Here is a 19,022-nt window from a genome sequence, read left to right on the forward strand (position 1 = left end):
TTTTATTAAAAAATCTTAAGAAAAACAAATGACATTTCAAAGTTTTGGATCTCTTACATTTTTCAGAAAAAAGTATCCATTTTTAATTGTTTAGATTTTAGTTTTCTTTCATTAAGAATTTTGGAATATGGTCGAATGGATGCGATGATGCTTCTTTTTACATCTGCACTTTGCTCCAAATCATTGTCTAACTCACAAAGTTCATCCTTCAAACTTTCCATAGTTGAAAGGATACACTTTAGATTGGCCGTTTTCATAACTCTTGGAGTTTCTTCTTTGTTTTCTTCCTTCACTAATTCTTTGTATAATTCTTCTAAGTCTTCATTTGAGAGTGGCTGATCATGGGCTTCTAAAAGTTCTGTCACATCTTCCAATCCCACATCATGCACAAGTCTGGTAATGTCTTCAATTAAATTCTCCTGATGTGCTACTTCTTCAAAATCATGCATGAATGCTGGCAGAAGTTTATGCCAAACTCCATTTAAGCATTTTGCTGAAACTTCATCCCAAGCTGACTTGATGTTTTTAATGCCTTTCAAAATATTGAAAGACCGCCAATAGTCTTTAACTGTTTTGTCTGAAGTGTCTAAAACTCTCATCATTTCCATGAATGTATTAGAGAGATAATAAACTTGCAATAATCTCCTGATCCATTGGTTGCAAAAGAGATATTGTATTGGGAAGCATGTAATCATCTTGATATCCAATGGTGTTCTTATTTCATCAAGGTTTTGAGGATGTCCTGGAGCATTGTCCAAGGGAAGTGCCTTGGCTGGTAATTCATTTTCTTCACAAAAGCAAAGCACAGTAGGGCAAAAATAACTTGTGTACCAATCTGTGAAAACATCTTGTGTGACTCAAGCGTTTTTGTTCCATTTCTAATAAACTGTTAACATCTCTTTATTTAGATCCTTTAAAGCACATGATGTCTGTGAATGATACACTAACATTGGTTTAAGTTGCAAAGTTCCTGAAACATTGGCTCCCAACAAAAGAATTAATCTATCTTTCACAACTTTAAAACCTGGAGTGGGATGTTCTTCACAAGAAATAAATGTTTGTGCTGATAACTTTTTCCAATAAAGCCCAGTTTCATCAACGCTAAAGATTAGGTCTGGAGAATAGTTGCCTTGTTCTAAATAACTCTGAAATTCCTTAGGAAAAGCAGCTACCGCCACAACATCTGCACTTGCTGCCTCACCACATAATTTTACACTATGACAGTTACTTCTGGATTTAAATCTTATAAACCAACCCTTGCTTCCCAAAAAAGTTTCTTTGCCTCCATCTGTCTCCTTAAGATTATTAAAACTTGATTTTGCTTTTTCAGTTATAGCAGCTTGAGTCAAGGAAATGTTTTTTTGATTTGCATCATCCACCTATAACGATAACAATTTTTCCATTTTTTTCAAAAATTTTATCTCTACTATAACTCACATGTTTTACATTTACTGTTGAGCAGTATGACTGTTGAGCAGTATGTTTAATTTTATCTGCATTTTTCATAATGGTAGTAACAGTCAATGGAGGTAAGTTTAAAGATCTACAGACATTAGGGCGTGTTTGTCCATTTTCCATTCATCAAATAACTTTTATTTTTGTTTCTAGGGAGATAGATTGCAATGCCTTCTTAATATGTTTAGATAATTCTGGTGCACTTCTTTTATCTGACATAATAACCCTCTTTTATTCTTGTATACCTAAACATACGTGGGTATCTAAACATTTAGTATTTTAATATTAATTTAATGTAAATGTATACATACCTAACAATATTAAACAGAAAAAAATAAATATATTCAATAAAAATCTTTGTTTTAATTAATATACAACGTTGCAGCTCAGTAAATACATCAACATCGAAACAAAAATCTGTCTAGCAAAGTGAGAATTAGGGAATTACATGGCGAAATGGCAAATTGTGCAGCAGCATTATTGTAAATCGGCGTAAATTGAACCGGCATAAACCAAGGGCTACCTATTACATGTTTAACTAAACAATAACATTTTTATTCAAGAGTTAGACTAGGTAGATGCTACTTGCAGTCTACTGAAAGCTGTTTGGGAATTTGCCTACAGGAGATTGCAACTTCACAAAAGTTCTCTCTCATATGCTGTAAAATACAGTAATTACTTTAAATGAAACTAAAAATTTATTAAAATATTAATTTATATGAAATTCTATTTTATTTTACAGTTGAAATATATGAGAGTTATTTTCCTGCTCTTATTGATTCATTTCAAGACTCTGTTAAATGTTTATCTGAGTTTGCTTGCAATGCTAGTTTTCCTGATACTAGTATGGAAGCTATCAGATTAATTAGACACTGTGCTAAATATGCTGCAGAACAACCACAGGTAAACAATTTTCAAAGACATAATTTTTTTTCTTAAAATTTATTGTAATAATGTCGGTTATCTTTCATTAAAAATAAATATTTGTTTTGTTATTTTTTAAATATGTAAATCTATTAAAAAAGATTAGGAAAAATTCTATCTTTTTCTATATACCAAAGTTGGGTATTTATTAAAATTATATTAAAAAATATATAAATTTTGATAAAAATTCATAGGTGAATTTTAAAATGACAATAAACTGATTTTGAAAGACTTTAAAGCCATTACTTTTTTATAAAATTAATACGAAAAGTAATGGTTTTATTTTAATTAATGGTAAAGTAATGGTTTTATTTTAATTAATGGTAAAGTAATGGTTTTATTTTATATCAAATTAATTTTTATTGAAGTTTTATCAAAATTTATATATTTTTAATATAATTTGTTTCATAAATTATAGTCTGTTGCTGAGGATAGATTTATGTTTGTTTTGATTACTTATTATATCCTAACAAAACAGTGTTTTCAGCCAAGTGAATTGTTTTATTTATGTTTATCAATACATAACAGATGACATCATTTTCAATATTTTAAGTTTTTTTTATTATGAAAAATGACAAATGTTACTATCATATATAATATTATTTATGTTTGCATTCTAAATGAATATAAATTATGTGAAATAAATAAAGTGTTTGTGAAAATTAAATTCTTTATTTTAAAAAATTAAAAATGATGATAAACAAGCTGGAGAAAATAATCTATTACATTTTATCCTTTGAAGTTATAATAATGTAATTATGATAGTATATAATATTATTTAAAGAATAAAATACAAGAAAAAAATTATTATATGAAGTAATTAGATATCAAGAAAATTCTGATGTTGCTTTATTTTATTATATCTAATTTTATTTTATTATTTTATATCTAAAAAAGTTAATATTAATTTATTTAAAATATATTTGTGAAACAGTATTTAACATTAAAAAACAATATTTGTGCCACAAGTAACAACAGGATGTGACAGTGACTAAGAAGGGGTTAAATGTTACTTCTCAGTCACTGTCACATCCTATTTGTCCATGTGCAATGATTATTTTTGTGGCATTAACATATGGCATACATTTGGTATGTAAAATGTTTTTATTTTAATGTCTGATGTATTCATTGTTGTATGTTTATTTCACTATTTCTTCAATAGATTGCAGTAAGTTAAAGAAATTATTTAGCCCTTTTTGGTGGTATAATAGTCTCATTTTTGGAATCTGAAAGCATCTTTGTAACTTGTTTCGTATAATTTTTTTCAAACAAGTTAAGAGTTTTCAAGAAGGTATAATTTTATAAATTTTTGATGGATATCGATGATATTGATAGTTTCAACAATTCCGCAGAAAGTGAATTTTACTTATCTGAATCAGGCATTGAATCAGGTGAAGAATTATCTACTGATATTAGTGGCAGCAAATTGTCAGAATCATGTGATGACTGTGATATTGATGCTGCTAGTTGATGGGTTCAAGAAAAAACAGTAAGTAATGCTTTTCCTTCCTTTAGCTTCGCCAAAACTCCTGGAATTCTTGTTACTTTTAGTACAGATGATATACTTCAATATTTTTGATGATTCTATGGTAGAAATGATTGCGAAGAAAACTAATAAATATGCATAGCAGTGCATTTGTTCTGAGACTGCTAAAATTAAAGAAGTAACAAATAGTATCCAACAAAATCTAGTGAAATCAGATTTTTTTTTATCCATTCAGATTTTGCAAGAAATAGTTAAAAAACCAATTGAAGAATGGTACAGGTCAAGAAATCAAGTCATGATCATTCTATTTTTTTAACAAATTTTGTCATATAGAAGGTATCATATTCTGAAAAGATTTTTGCATTTTTCTGATGATGATATTTTTGATGTATATATCCATCCTAATTTAAACTCAATAAAACATAGCTTGTTTTCTCAAGACTAAATGAACTTAGTCAATCAGCAATAACTTTTTATATAAAGATGTGATAATTGATGAGAGCCTCCTTTCATGTGAAGGAGCAAGCTAGATTTTTGACATAAAACTATTCACATTATGCAAGTCCAAAAGTGGTTATGTCTTGTCATCAACCATTTATATTGGAAGAGAAACACCGTTTGATTCAAATTTTAAGAATTTTCTGATAGGTTTGCAAATTGTTCTTACCTTGATGAAATCATTATTAGGAAAAGGTTGTCTTACAACAGACAATTACTATTCTTCTTCAACATTGTCATATTCTGCAAATTACAAAACTGATAGGGAACAATAAATCTAAATTGAAAAGATACACTTAAAGAGAATAAACTAAAGAAAGGGAGTGATAGTGGAAAAAAGGAAAAGTTTTCCTTTAGAAGAGGAAAAGCTCTAAAATACAAGAAAAGAAATTATTATATGAAGTAATTAGATATCAAGAAAATTCTGATGTTGCTTTATTTTATTGCTGTGATATCTAAAAAAATTAATGTTAATTTATTTAAAATGTATTTGTGAAACAGTATTTAACATTAAAAAACAATATTCATGGCACAAGCTAACAATGGAATGTGACAGTGACTGAGAAGGGGTTAATCAATCATCTAATCTGGTATAATAAATTTTAAAAAATATATAAATTATTATAATTTTGATGTTTTTTTAAAAACTTGTTTTTTCCTTTGGGTACTAAGAGGGTCTTTTTTTAGCAAGCCAATTATGGGTTCATCCAGGTACACAATGGGGCAGTTGGGTGATGAGGGATATGACCCAACAACGACCACCCCTGAAAAATTCCTGGGGGTTTTCAATCCATCTGGATTTGATCCTGACTCTCTTAGAGCAGGAGGTAGCCACCCTAACCACTCAGCTGTCCAGCCATTTAATCATGATGCTGATAATATTAAAATTAAGTTGAAAAATTTGGATTCAACTGAAGTTAGTTGTTAATAAGCAAAAGTTTTCTGTGTAATCTTTAGTTATTAAATTTTTTATTATGGTAAATAATAATTTTAAGTTTTGGTATTTTAAAAATATATAAAATAATTGTCTAATTATTAAGGAATGTTATGTTTTAATATATTACATAGATGTTTAGAGAACATAATATAGAGGATCAAACTGTACCTGAAGAAGATCGGGTTTGGGTTCGAGGATGGTTTCCTATTTTATTTGAACTGTCTTGTATTGTAAATAGATGTAAATTGGATGTTCGAACAAGGTTTGTTGATTTTATAATTCTATTTCCATATGATAAAGGCAAAGTCAATTAATAATTTTATTATGGAGTAAAGTGTGAATTTTGATATTTTTATTATCCATTTAATGAATTAGAAGTTTATTATCTCAAAATAATGTTTGGGGATATATAAGAAAATGATGTTTTCTTTAATATATTAATATTAAGATTCATTCACAATGTTAGCTGACCTGATTTTAATGAAAACTAAAACTTTTTTATAACCTTCTTTTAGAAAGTTTATAAAAAAAAAAAATTATCAACTCTCCTCATACTCTCTTCATTTAAATATTTATGTAATAACCTTTTATGCACATATTTTCTTTGGTAGCCTGCCTCTTGTCAAATTTCTTAGTAATTATTTAGCCTTATAGCCTAATAAAGAATCTGGCTGTTTGTTTGGTATTTCTTTTTTTCATTTGGAGTTTTTGATAATAAGTTTTTATATATAAATTTAATCTAATATTTTTGTTTACTGATTGTGTATATATAATTTCTGTTTTAAGTTAATATTTTTAAATGTTTTGTTCTTCAGGGAAGTTAAAAAATAGTAATGCTTTAGTTTATTTAGTTCAGTTTGGTTAATAATAATATAAATTATCAGTTTCTGATCAAAATTTGTTATTTTTGAATTCAAATATAAATCATTTGAGGCTTGCATTTGTTGTTGTGTGTTTAATCCTGGCCACAAATGATGACCAGGATATACGCTAATAAATACTGTGATTGAACCTCCTAAAATATGTAATTTATATTATTGTTAACTGTTAAAATTATTGTTTTTAGATGCTGTGTTAATAAAAATATACATTGTCATATATTTTCAAAAACTTTCTCTTCTTTATTAATTAAATAATTTGGAATTGCCATATTTATAATTATCTAATAATGTAACTAAAAACTACTGTAACTGTAATCAGAAAAATTCAAATTTATTTTATATATATAAATTAAAATTTAAAAGAAAGAAAATAATTTTCCTTAATTGTAGTTTGCATATAAAATAAACTAGATTTTTATTTTAATGTTACATGATGAAATCTTTATTTTATTGTGATAATATACTGTAAAACAGTGGAACAGTTGTTGTCATATTGTTCTTACACAATTATATTTATAATTATATATTGTATTTTGAAATGTATAATTAAATTGAAAACTTTTTGTTTATTTAGATTATATAGTTAAATTATACTTACAAAAAATAAGAATTATTATTGTATATTAATATTTTATTTTCATTGTGTTTCATTTTTAATTATGATCTGATCAAAATTTTTTTTCTCTATTTTTATTAGAGCTTTGACAGTTATGTTTGAAATTGTGAAGACATATGGAATCCAATTTAGACCTCATTGGTGGCAAGATTTATTTCAAATTGTTTTTCGTATTTTTGATAATATGAAATTACCAGAACAACAAACAGAGGTTAGACAATATTTTTCTTTTAAATATCATATTGTTAATAATAACAAAAGATAAATTTATTCATATCAATAATTAATTTAAATGATATATATCTAAATGCNATAGACAGCATTCAACATGGTAACAGAAAAGCAAAGTGTAAAAAAAATCAAAACAAATTATTTTGAATAAAATCTTTACTGGATATTTCATTTCAAAATTAAAATAAAACATATAACTGAACTGAACCATGAAAAAAATCATGGTTGAAGTCATATTTCTAAAAAATATGAAACAAGCAAATTATTTCCCAGAAACTCTGATTATATATACATATATGTATTTTGCAATATGAGTTAATTACAAAATAATAATATTTATATATAGCAATATAGTAACATTATTTATATTTAAAATTAAAAGTATAAATCAATGTAATGATAAAATTTTACCTGATTTTGTATTTAAGATACTACAACTTTTTTCAAACACAAACACACCAGAAAGAATAGGATTACAAAAATTGTTGTACTTTAATTGAATTAAATATCTATATACATTTTTTGTATTAAAATATATGCAAGAAAACCACCATTAATACCAAGAATAACAAAAAATAAGAACTGTTTTCAAAAATTAATATTGAATGCACAGTCAATCATTACATTTATTCAATATCAATTAATATCTTATTCAGTTTAATTATTTTAAAAATTATAAAATTCAATGTACAGTCAATTACAATAAAACCTAAGATTAATTGTACAAAATATAATTAAGATAATTAAATTTAATATGAAACTAACTTTTTGAAAGTAATTTTTATTCATTAATACTTTCATTTTTTTCATTAATAGATTATGATTAATAAAACTGATAAGCTTCATTTATCATAAACTTTAAAATATTTACACATTTTTTATAATTCATTTTTTTATAAAACCTAAAAAATGTATTTTTAAATAATTTTAATGCTTATTAAATATAATTACATATAAATAATAAAATGATCATGTCATCTAAAATTTGTATAGATGTTTAATGTTTTCAATAGTTAAATAACAAAATGTAAATTGCTTAACAAGTAACTTGTTTTGTTAAATATATTAATAAAATATGTTGCTTATGTAGTATTGGCATAAGTATCTATTATTTCATAATAAATTATTCTTAAAAGTCTTTATAACTTAAAACTTCATAATGTTTATAAATATAATAAATATTTATATATATTTCACATTTGCTTCTCTTATATCATATTCATTTTTCTTTTGTATCAGTTGCTTTCGTATCAGTGAATAATCTAATCAATATTTTCATTTATTTAAGTTTATTTCTTTAGAATAATTGCTCAATAAGTAAACAGATGTTTTGTAGTATTTTCATGTTATTTGGGGAACATAATAGATAGAGTCATCAGGATTCATCATAATAAGGTACAATTTCAAACAAGAAATAATGAATGAACTTCTTTCCTATTTACAACATTTCAATTTATGAGAGATTTCCACAAATGAAGTATGCCTGTATATTGAAGTTATACGGTACTACATTTGGCAATGTTTTCAATTATCAATTGGATCATCTTTCCATTAATTATTTCAAATTTTAAATAATGAATTAATTTCTTTGTAACATGCTTCTAGATTTGATTAAATTCAAAAACCTTATATTTTGAATAAGTCAGAATTTATTTTCTAGATTAAATGTTTTTCACAGTTGTTTTCTTCCATCTTTAGATTCAAATACAAAAATTAAATACAGAATTTAACAAAGAATTATTTTCAAATCTTTACAAATAAAGTTTCATAAATTATGTATCTTAAATTTAATGTCTTAGAGATGATATTTTCTCTAAAACTAAATAAAGATTTTTGCCTATAGTCAAATCTATATAATAAAATAAATGTTAGAAATAATAATGCTAACATAAAAGGAGTCTTATTTGAATTATAAATGTTTCCCTAAAACTCTTATTTGATTCAAATGCATAATCCAAATCAAGCAAGATTTGATTCCTTTTAAAATCTATCTCAAGGATATTTCAACACAACAGTCTCTTCTTAAAAAATTTTTGCTTTTTCTAGCAGAGAGAACAATTCCTTTTAAGAAAATGCTTCTATTTGATTCTTCTCTTATTTCAAAAGCCTAATTATTTTTTAACAATTATATAAAAATAATTTCATATATAATATATGACTTTCTTTCACTCATTTTCATAATGTGTGTATATATTATATATACATAGAATGCAACTTGATTTAGGTTAACATTCATTCAGTTGTTAATTCCAGAAGAGAATTATTTAATACTGTGGTATCATGTCAATAATCCTCTTAAAAAGATATGAGTGAAAGAAAGATATATGATCTTTCTTTCACTCATATCTTTTTAAGAGGATTATTGACATGATACCACAGTATTAAATAATTCTCTTCTGGAATTAACAACTGAATGAATGTTAACCTAAATCAAGTTGCATTCTATGTATATATAATATATACACACATTATGAAAATGAGTGAAAGAAAGTCATATATTATATATGAAATTATTTTTATATAATTATTAAAAAATAATTAGGCTTTTGAAATAAGAGAAGAATCAAATAGAAGCATTTTCTTAAAAGGAATTGTTCTCTCTGCTAGAAAAAGCAAAAATTTTTTAAGAAGAGACTGTTGTGTTGAAATATCCTTGAGATAGATTTTAAAAGGAATCAAATCTTGCTTGATTTGGATTATGCATTTGAATCAAATAAGAGTTTTAGGGAAACATTTATAATTCAAATAAGACTCCTTTTATGTTAGCATTATTATTTCTAACATTTATTTTATTATATAGATTTGACTATAGGCAAAAATCTTTATTTAGTTTTAGAGAAAATATCATCTCTAAGACATTAAATTTAAGATACATAATTTATGAAACTTTATTTGTAAAGATTTGAAAATAATTCTTTGTTAAATTCTGTATTTAATTTTTGTATTTGAATCTAAAGATGGAAGAAAACAACTGTGAAAAACATTTAATCTAGAAAATAAATTCTGACTTATTCAAAATATAAGGTTTTTGAATTTAATCAAATCTAGAAGCATGTTACAAAGAAATTAATTCATTATTTAAAATTTGAAATAATTAATGGAAAGATGATCCAATTGATAATTGAAAACATTGCCAAATGTAGTACCGTATAACTTCAATATACAGGCATACTTCATTTGTGGAAATCTCTCATAAATTGAAATGTTGTAAATAGGAAAGAAGTTCATTCATTATTTCTTGTTTGAAATTGTACCTTATTATGATGAATCCTGATGACTCTATCTATTATGTTCCCCAAATAACATGAAAATACTACAAAACATCTGTTTACTTATTGAGCAATTATTCTAAAGAAATAAACTTAAATAAATGAAAATATTGATTAGATTATTCACTGATACGAAAGCAACTGATACAAAAGAAAAATGAATATGATATAAGAGAAGCAAATGTGAAATATATATAAATATTTATTATATTTATAAACATTATGAAGTTTTAAGTTATAAAGACTTTTAAGAATAATTTATTATGAAATAATAGATACTTATGCCAATACTACATAAGCAACATATTTTATTAATATATTTAACAAAACAAGTTACTTGTTAAGCAATTTACATTTTGTTATTTAACTATTGAAAACATTAAACATCTATACAAATTTTAGATGACATGATCATTTTATTATTTATATGTAATTATATTTAATAAGCATTAAAATTATTTAAAAATACATTTTTTAGGTTTTATAAAAAAATGAATTATAAAAAATGTGTAAATATTTTAAAGTTTATGATAAATGAAGCTTATCAGTTTTATTAATCATAATCTATTAATGAAAAAAATGAAAGTATTAATGAATAAAAATTACTTTCAAAAAGTTAGTTTCATATTAAATTTAATTATCTTAATTATATTTTGTACAATTAATCTTAGGTTTTATTGTAATTGACTGTACATTGAATTTTATAATTTTTAAAATAATTAAACTGAATAAGATATTAATTGATATTGAATAAATGTAATGATTGACTGTGCATTCAATATTAATTTTTGAAAACAGTTCTTATTTTTTGTTATTCTTGGTATTAATGGTGGTTTTCTTGCATATATTTTAATACAAAAAATGTATATAGATATTTAATTCAATTAAAGTACAACAATTTTTGTAATCCTATTCTTTCTGGTGTGTTTGTNAATCAGAAGCGTTCGGAATCTTAGGTTTTATTGTAATTGACTGTACATTGAATTTTATAATTTTTAAAATAATTAAACTGAATAAGATATTAATTGATATTGAATAAATGTAATGATTGACTGTGCATTCAATATTAATTTTTGAAAACAGTTCTTATTTTTTGTTATTCTTGGTATTAATGGTGGTTTTCTTGCATATATTTTAATACAAAAAATGTATATAGATATTTAATTCAATTAAAGTACAACAATTTTTGTAATCCTATTCTTTCTGGTGTGTTTGTGTTTGAAAAAAGTTGTAGTATCTTAAATACAAAATCAGGTAAAATTTTATCATTACATTGATTTATACTTTTAATTTTAAATATAAATAATGTTACTATATTGCTATATATAAATATTATTATTTTGTAATTAACTCATATTGCAAAATACATATATGTATATATAATCAGAGTTTCTGGGAAATAATTTGCTTGTTTCATATTTTTTAGAAATATGACTTCAACCATGATTTTTTTCATGGTTCAGTTCAGTTATATGTTTTATTTTAATTTTGAAATGAAATATCCAGTAAAGATTTTATTCAAAATAATTTGTTTTGATTTTTTTTACACTTTGCTTTTCTGTTACCATGTTGAATGCTGTCTATGGTTGATGTTCTGCTGTAAAGAGCAAACCAATGGATCGACTAGCAGAGGTTGGTGATTGACCACAAATATTTTAAAAAACATATGTCTGATGCATGTCTTTTAACTGCATGCAATATTATTATTGTCATTTTATTTTGTGCTTTCCCCTTTATTTATAAATATATTACTAGTGGCAAATTTCTGTTAACCAAAATTACTTCAAAACATATTTACGTAATAAAACTTATAGTAAACAATTTTTTAATTGTTATTTAAATGCATTAATGTATCTATAAAATTTACATGTTTGTTTTATATGTATTATAGTAATTTCATATAATATGAATTGAACAAACATTGATTACTATACTAATATTTTTATTTAATTTTTCAAGGATGGCAAAATAATAACATAACATTGTCTTTATACGAATATTTCAATAATAATTATAATAGGATACTATTTAATTAAATATTATATTTCAAATATAATTTAATTTACTTTTGCTTATTATTTTGTTTTTCTATATATATTTGCATATTCTATAAACTAAAATGCTTAGACACTCTTTATATTATTTAATTATAATTATTTCTCTCCAGTTATTTTACGTAAAGTTTAATAAGCTTTTCTTTTTTTACCAAACAAGCAATAGAAATAAAATTTTTTCTATTAATTTATATAATATAAAATATATTTTCATGTGCAGTACATATTGGATGTACAGNACTTGAATCTGCAACTCTTGCTTACCATGCAGATACATTGCCAGTTACACTAGAATTAAATTAATTAATTTAGAATATTCAGGAAGAAAAGATTGATCTAAAGTCCTTACTGTGCAGATGTGTTGGCAATTACATTACTCAGACATCTGTCTGATCTTTGCTTCCAGATTAAATTAACACAGAAGCTATAACCATATAGTTCACTTTCTGCATCAACTGGGGCAGGAGTGGGCAACCTGTGGCTTGTGTTGCACATAATATTAATAAATATATCAACTTCCCAACTTAAGGAAGTATGCAGCAAAAATTCTATCTTTATTTTCTACAGCTTAGTAAAAATTTAGCTGATTTCTTATTTTACTTTTTACTGAAAGACTCACATGAAAACTAAAACTAGTGGTGATTAATATTCAACCAAATATTTTGGATATATTACATTCACATCAGTGACAGCAGTCATATTAAGCATACTTATATTAATGTATAATCCTATGTGAATAAATAATTGATTTACCCGCATTTTTTTTAATTTTTTTTCTTATGCAACCCACATCAGTTCAAAAGTTTTAAATGTTGCCCTTACATAGAAAAAGGTTGCCTACCCCTGAACTAGGGAAAACTGTACTCCCCATTCAGTTTTCAAAATAATATAATTATTAAATTTAAAACAAGATGTTGACTTAATCATCTACCTTTAGTCTAAATTACATATTAAATTAAATTGTTTATTTAATAACAAGTAAGATATAAAGTATTTGCAAGTTTTATTTTTTTAAATTAAAAATATTTTTGAAAATAAAAAATTATGAAAAAGGATGCTGTAAGTGTTGATAAAGTATTTTTTTGTATTTAAATAAAAGGGTGTATAGTCAGAGTAAATATTTCATGTATGACTTTGCAGCAGCTATTTGAGATGATTTGGTAATGAAATTTCTGTACAATAATACCCCGAACTTACGCAATAGGTGGGACTGAGCAATAACCGCATAAGTCAAATTCGCGTAAGTCAGGGTATAATTTCACATACAAATACATACAAATTATTTTTAATTGGGACCGGAGACTAAAGAAAACAATAATTTAGAAAAAAAATGTTTTCAAAAGTCTTTAACAGAGAGCTCGTTGTTTTGTCTCATAGCTTCATGCAGATGTGCAAACGATCGTTTCGTGTAATGAGCTTTGAACATTTTGATGACTCACTGATCCATCGGTTGAAACAAGCTTGTTGTATTTGGTGGCAAAAATACAATTTTCATACATGGGTCAAAATTAGTTGCAGGGGATGATTTGGTGCATTGTCGATTATTAGCATCACTTTAAATGGAATTTGTTTAGATTGGCAATAACGTTCGACTTCAAGTATGAAGTGATGACCAAACCAGTCCTCAAAAAGGGAAGCTGCCACCCAAGCTTTACAATTCGACTTCCAAATCACAGGCAAGCCAGCTTTAGATTTTTTTTCAATGCTCTTGGATTTTCTGAGCGATAAACTAAGAGTGGTTTTAACTTATGATCACCAGCTGCATTCGCGCCAATCATCACTGTCAATTGATCTTTGGCGGCCTTAAAACCTGGAAATGCCTCATGCATGATAAACGTTCAAAAGAACGTTTATCACGCATGAGGCATCTTCTTCCAGAACAGGCCAGTCTCATCTACGTTGAATATTGTTTGGCTGGTATAGCCACCTTCATCTATCACAGCTTTGAATTTCTCTGGATAGTAAGATGCTGCCTTTTTATCAGCACTTGCTGCCTCTCCACTTTCTGCAATGCTATTCCAATTAAAGCAACTTTTGAATCGGATGATTCAACTGTTACTTGCTTTAAACTCTTCATCTTTAGCCACTTCAGCATCCTCTTTCCATCTCTCAAAAACCAGCTTAGCTTGAGAGCACACTGTGTTCTGATCAACAGGACAATTTTTTACATTTACTTGATTATCACACCATAATTTTAACATTGTTTCCATCTCAGCGATAATACCGTGAGTTTATGAATGATGCTTGAATTTAAAGACTGAGCATTTTTCACAGCTTCGACTGTAAATTCTGGTAGATCAAACTTCTTTGCCAATTTACAAATTTTCATTTTTGTATCAAAGTATTTAATAATGTTAACTTTACATTCCAAAGATAAAGTTTTTTTCTTGTTTGATGCAGAAGAATCAGTTCTACTTCGTTTGGGTGGCATAGTAGAGTCTCTAAAGTCTCCGTAGATATAACAAATACAGAAATAAATAACACAAAATAAATTGTAGCTATGCGTCAGTTCCGCACGACACGTCCGAACGTGTAAGCCGAACAATAGTGTGGGGAGGAATGAGTAGTCAAGAGTGCGTGGTGCTCAAACAAAAGAGGAATCAACGCGATTTGAAAACCACGTAACTTCGGGTTTGCGTAAGTCGAGGTATTACTGTATACTTAATGAACTTTTCTCATATTCAAACATTGCTTAGCTGCATATAAAACTAATATTCAAAGTTTATTATTATTATTAGTATTTAATTGTAGTAATTGTCACTCCATTAACATGACAATTATTATGATTTAACATTTGTTAATGATTTTGATATACAGTAGACCCCCTATAACGCTCAGATACGTTCCACGTTTACCGAAAATTACTTTGTAGGAATGATTAAATACATGAGCTAATCGCAGCCCGATAGGTGGGAACTTTACGGACTAAGGCTGTTCGAAAGGTTTTCTTCTATAAAATTAACCGATTCTAGACTAATTCCACTCAACATTTCCAAAACACGTATAATTTTTTGGGAATAATCTGTATAAACTATGCTATAAACAAAAAATTATAGGATTACTTACCGAGTGTGTACCGTTCGACTACGCCGTTGCTTAAAGCTGGTTTTCATCGCGGAACAGCACACGAAACGACGGCCGCAATTTCTGATAACGAATTTTTGGCGGAAAAATAACTTGACCTTTGGAGACATCATTAATATAAATAATTTTTATGGCCGTTGAATAAGAAGTGTTTCTTTCACAAGAAATGTATAAAATTAGTGCTGTATTAGACTTACGGTACCTAATTTACATACTGTACAGACGATAATAAACTCAACTTACTAGCCTAAAATCTCCGTAGCGTGTTGCCAGGCGGCAGAAAGCATATATATAATTATAATAAAGTTACAATAAATTAAGTTAATATATAATTATATATACAGTACCTAATTTATATATAATTAATATATAATTATATGTACAGTACCTAATTTATATATAATTTATATATAATACTAAACAGACGATAGCAAACTCAATTTAGCCACTCCGTAGCGTGGCGCAGGGTCGGGGGTAAGTAGTTCGGCTGCTCATCCACTATTGGTCCAGACTCTATCAATCTTGTCGCGAAACGACGTTATAGGAGGTACGTTATACGAAAGTTTCTACAATTTTTTCGCTACGTTATAGGAATTGTTGTTATAGGAACGTACGTTATAGGGGGGTCGACTGTATATATATTTGATATATTATAATAATATGCCAAATTATATATAGATAGTTTTCAACTTATGATAGAGTTTCATTCCAAGATTCTATCTGAAGTTGAATTGGTTGTAAGTTAAGCATAAAAAGTAATAAGTATTTAGATATAGTCTCAAGGTTGTTAATAAGACTATATAATAATGGATATGTATGTATATTATAATCTGTTACTATGTTTATGTACTATAGTGCAGTTTGTGTCCAGAGTAACTGCTGTACTGTAATGTTATTTGTTTTTTGCACTTTAAACAAATGTTTAATATTTTAATTAATTAATTATAGTATTTTATTAATAAAGATTCACAGATAAACATAGGTAGTCAACCATGTTTAAAGAAATCAAAAATCACAAGAAAGGAGTATTGCAATTGTTGTGTGCAATTGATTTTTTGAAGCTGAAACTTCCCAAATAAGTCTTTATTTGGGGAAACTTCCCAATCAAATCTTTTCATATTAAAAATAAAGGTGATTTCAGATATAGCACTATTCTCAAAGACTTCATATCCACCTTTCACATAGTAAGCAGAATCTTACTTTATTTTTAAATTGAAAGTTTCACTGATTTCTGGTATGTATGTGATGATGCAATTTCAATTCAGTTTTGTCTCAAGTGCTAAAACAATTTATTTTATTAAGGAAATTATCAGTTGAACTGTATAATACTATTGATGCATTCTGTAGATGATATCATAACTTTTTACCAATGGTTTAAAATTTCTCATTATTTATAATTCAGCCATGTAAATAGGCAGTCTTAAGATAAAATCATTTTTATTAAATTTAAAATTTCATTGATAAAATTGTTAGATTAGTGTCATAATTTTATAGAAAAGAGAAGAAAGAGAAATTAGTTAGTGACAAAATTTATTTTAAATGATATAAGAAAAAATAATAGTTCTGCTTGAATTATTTTCACTAACATACTTTGATGTAATGAAAATTTAGAAAGAGAAAATATGAAAAAGAGTAAATATCTGTTGCAATTTCTGTATATCTGTTTGCATTTGTATTATTTTAGTGTACAATTTAATATAGATCATAGATGTTAAACAATATATCATCATTAACATAAAAAATCAAAAACAGCACAATTTTTCTTATTTTTCTGTTTTCTTAGTTTGAAACAAGTTTATGAATTTTTTATTCAGTTTAATGAAATTGATATTATAAAATTGATATTATTTGGATTTAAATATCCTAAACTATGATTTAACAAATTTATTTATTACATAAATTTCTTTTTATGATTTATTGCTTCAATTTAAGATGCTCAAAATTTCAAACTAACTGATCCAATGATTTTATCTGTATTAGAACCAGATTCAGTTAAAACAATCATTTTAACCTATTGATATATATGTACTAAAAGATATGATTATTATCTGCAGATAAAAAGTGGCCATTTGCCTGCAGATAATAATAACTACAAGGTCTGTTCAAAAAGTATCGGACCTTTTTTTCTTCTGCGTAAACCAATGATGCGCGAGAGGCCTCCTTTGGTGGAGTTGTGGAGGGGACAGTCATGCACAGCCCTGAATTTTTTCCCGCCTGCAGGAAGCGTCAGTCGTTGGCAATCGACCTATGAGTGAGGTCATGTAGTGCGCTCTCGTCGGATTCCACTAAGCTGGAAAATGACTGAACAACGTGAGCAGCGATATTACATGAAATTTTGCCAAAAAGCTTGGCGATATCCAAGTGTAAACCATTCACAAGATTCAGCAGGCTTTCGGGGACGATCCTCGAGGCCAAAAAAAGCGCGGCAGGTCCGCAGCAATATCAAAGGTCATGTTGACAGTTTTTTCGACACTCATGGGGTGGTGTGTCATGAGTACGCACCACAAGGCCAAACCATCGCAAAGGAGTACTACCAGGAGGTCCTTCGTCGTCTTTCCGATACAGTGCGACGCAAACGACCGGATCTGTGGTCGATCAAAACTTGGCAGCTCCATCGTGATAATGCATCCACCCATTCTGCACATCTGATTCGGGCTTTTGTCACCAAACACAACACTCCTGTGGTTCGTCAGGCTCCGTACTCTCCCCACATGGCACCGTGTGATCTTTGGCTATTTCCCAAGCTGAAAATGCCTCTAAAAGGAACCCGAATTTAGTCGAGAGAAGACATCGGGCGAAATCCGACGGACCAGCTGATGGCCATTCCAAAAGATGCGTTCCAGCAGTGTTTCCAGCAATGGCAGGAACGCTGGGAGAAGTGTATACACTACCAAGGAGACTACTTTGAAGGGGATTAGGGTTTTGTACCTTAAAGTCAATAAATTTATTTTTGCCGACCAAAGGTCCGATACTTTTTGAACAGACCTTGTATAACAAAAATTCTGATTATAATAAGCAAAGTTCTATAATTGTTTTACAACTTGTTTTGGGACATGCTAATTCTGATAACATTAAACAACTGATAAAAATATCTGTGATTGCAATAAGCAGATTCTACTGGATTTATAATCTCTACAATTATTTTCTCCAATTTATTATTTGTTTTTTAAAATACTGAATACCTGTATTGAAATATAATAATTTTTACATTTAAAACATTTAAAATACCTATGTTGTTTTTATTTGAAAAGTTAAGTATCATTAAATATAAAATTGCAACTATGTCAAAAATATTTTTTTAAATTATTATAAATAAATAAATGGAAATTTTGAATAAAGTATCATTTGTTGTTTTTTATAACTTTTCACAGTATTATTCATTATATTTCTGACAGCATTTGCTAATATTGTCCCATTGAATTCATTTAGGGCAATTTGTCTTAATACAGTTGGCTCTAAATAACTTGAATTAGAAGGGATAGCAAAGAATTTTTGAGTTATTAGACTTATGGATGATATATTTTTATTATTTCTTACACACATATATAAAAGAACAAAATGTGCTACTAGTGAATGAAGTTTGATTT

At 26.8% G+C, this 19,022-nt stretch overlaps 1 protein-coding gene across 1 annotated transcript in view; it reads left to right on the forward strand.

The window, feature by feature from the left end:
- Nucleotides 1-19,022, forward strand: part of LOC111636123 (brefeldin A-inhibited guanine nucleotide-exchange protein 1-like) — a 115,478-nt gene that overhangs the window by 74,945 nt on the left and 21,511 nt on the right. Inside the window, exons 21-23 of the mRNA XM_023381298.1 lie at nt 2,198-2,358; nt 5,432-5,562; nt 6,879-7,008. Coding sequence (XP_023237066.1) covers nt 2,198-2,358; nt 5,432-5,562; nt 6,879-7,008 — 422 coding nt within the window. The remainder of the gene's footprint in view (nt 1-2,197; nt 2,359-5,431; nt 5,563-6,878; nt 7,009-19,022) is intronic.

Source organism: Centruroides sculpturatus, unplaced genomic scaffold, assembly GCF_000671375.1.
Source record: "Centruroides sculpturatus isolate CEXI.00-Female unplaced genomic scaffold, Cexi_2.0 scaffold965, whole genome shotgun sequence".
Lineage (NCBI taxonomy): Eukaryota > Metazoa > Arthropoda > Arachnida > Scorpiones > Buthidae > Centruroides > Centruroides sculpturatus.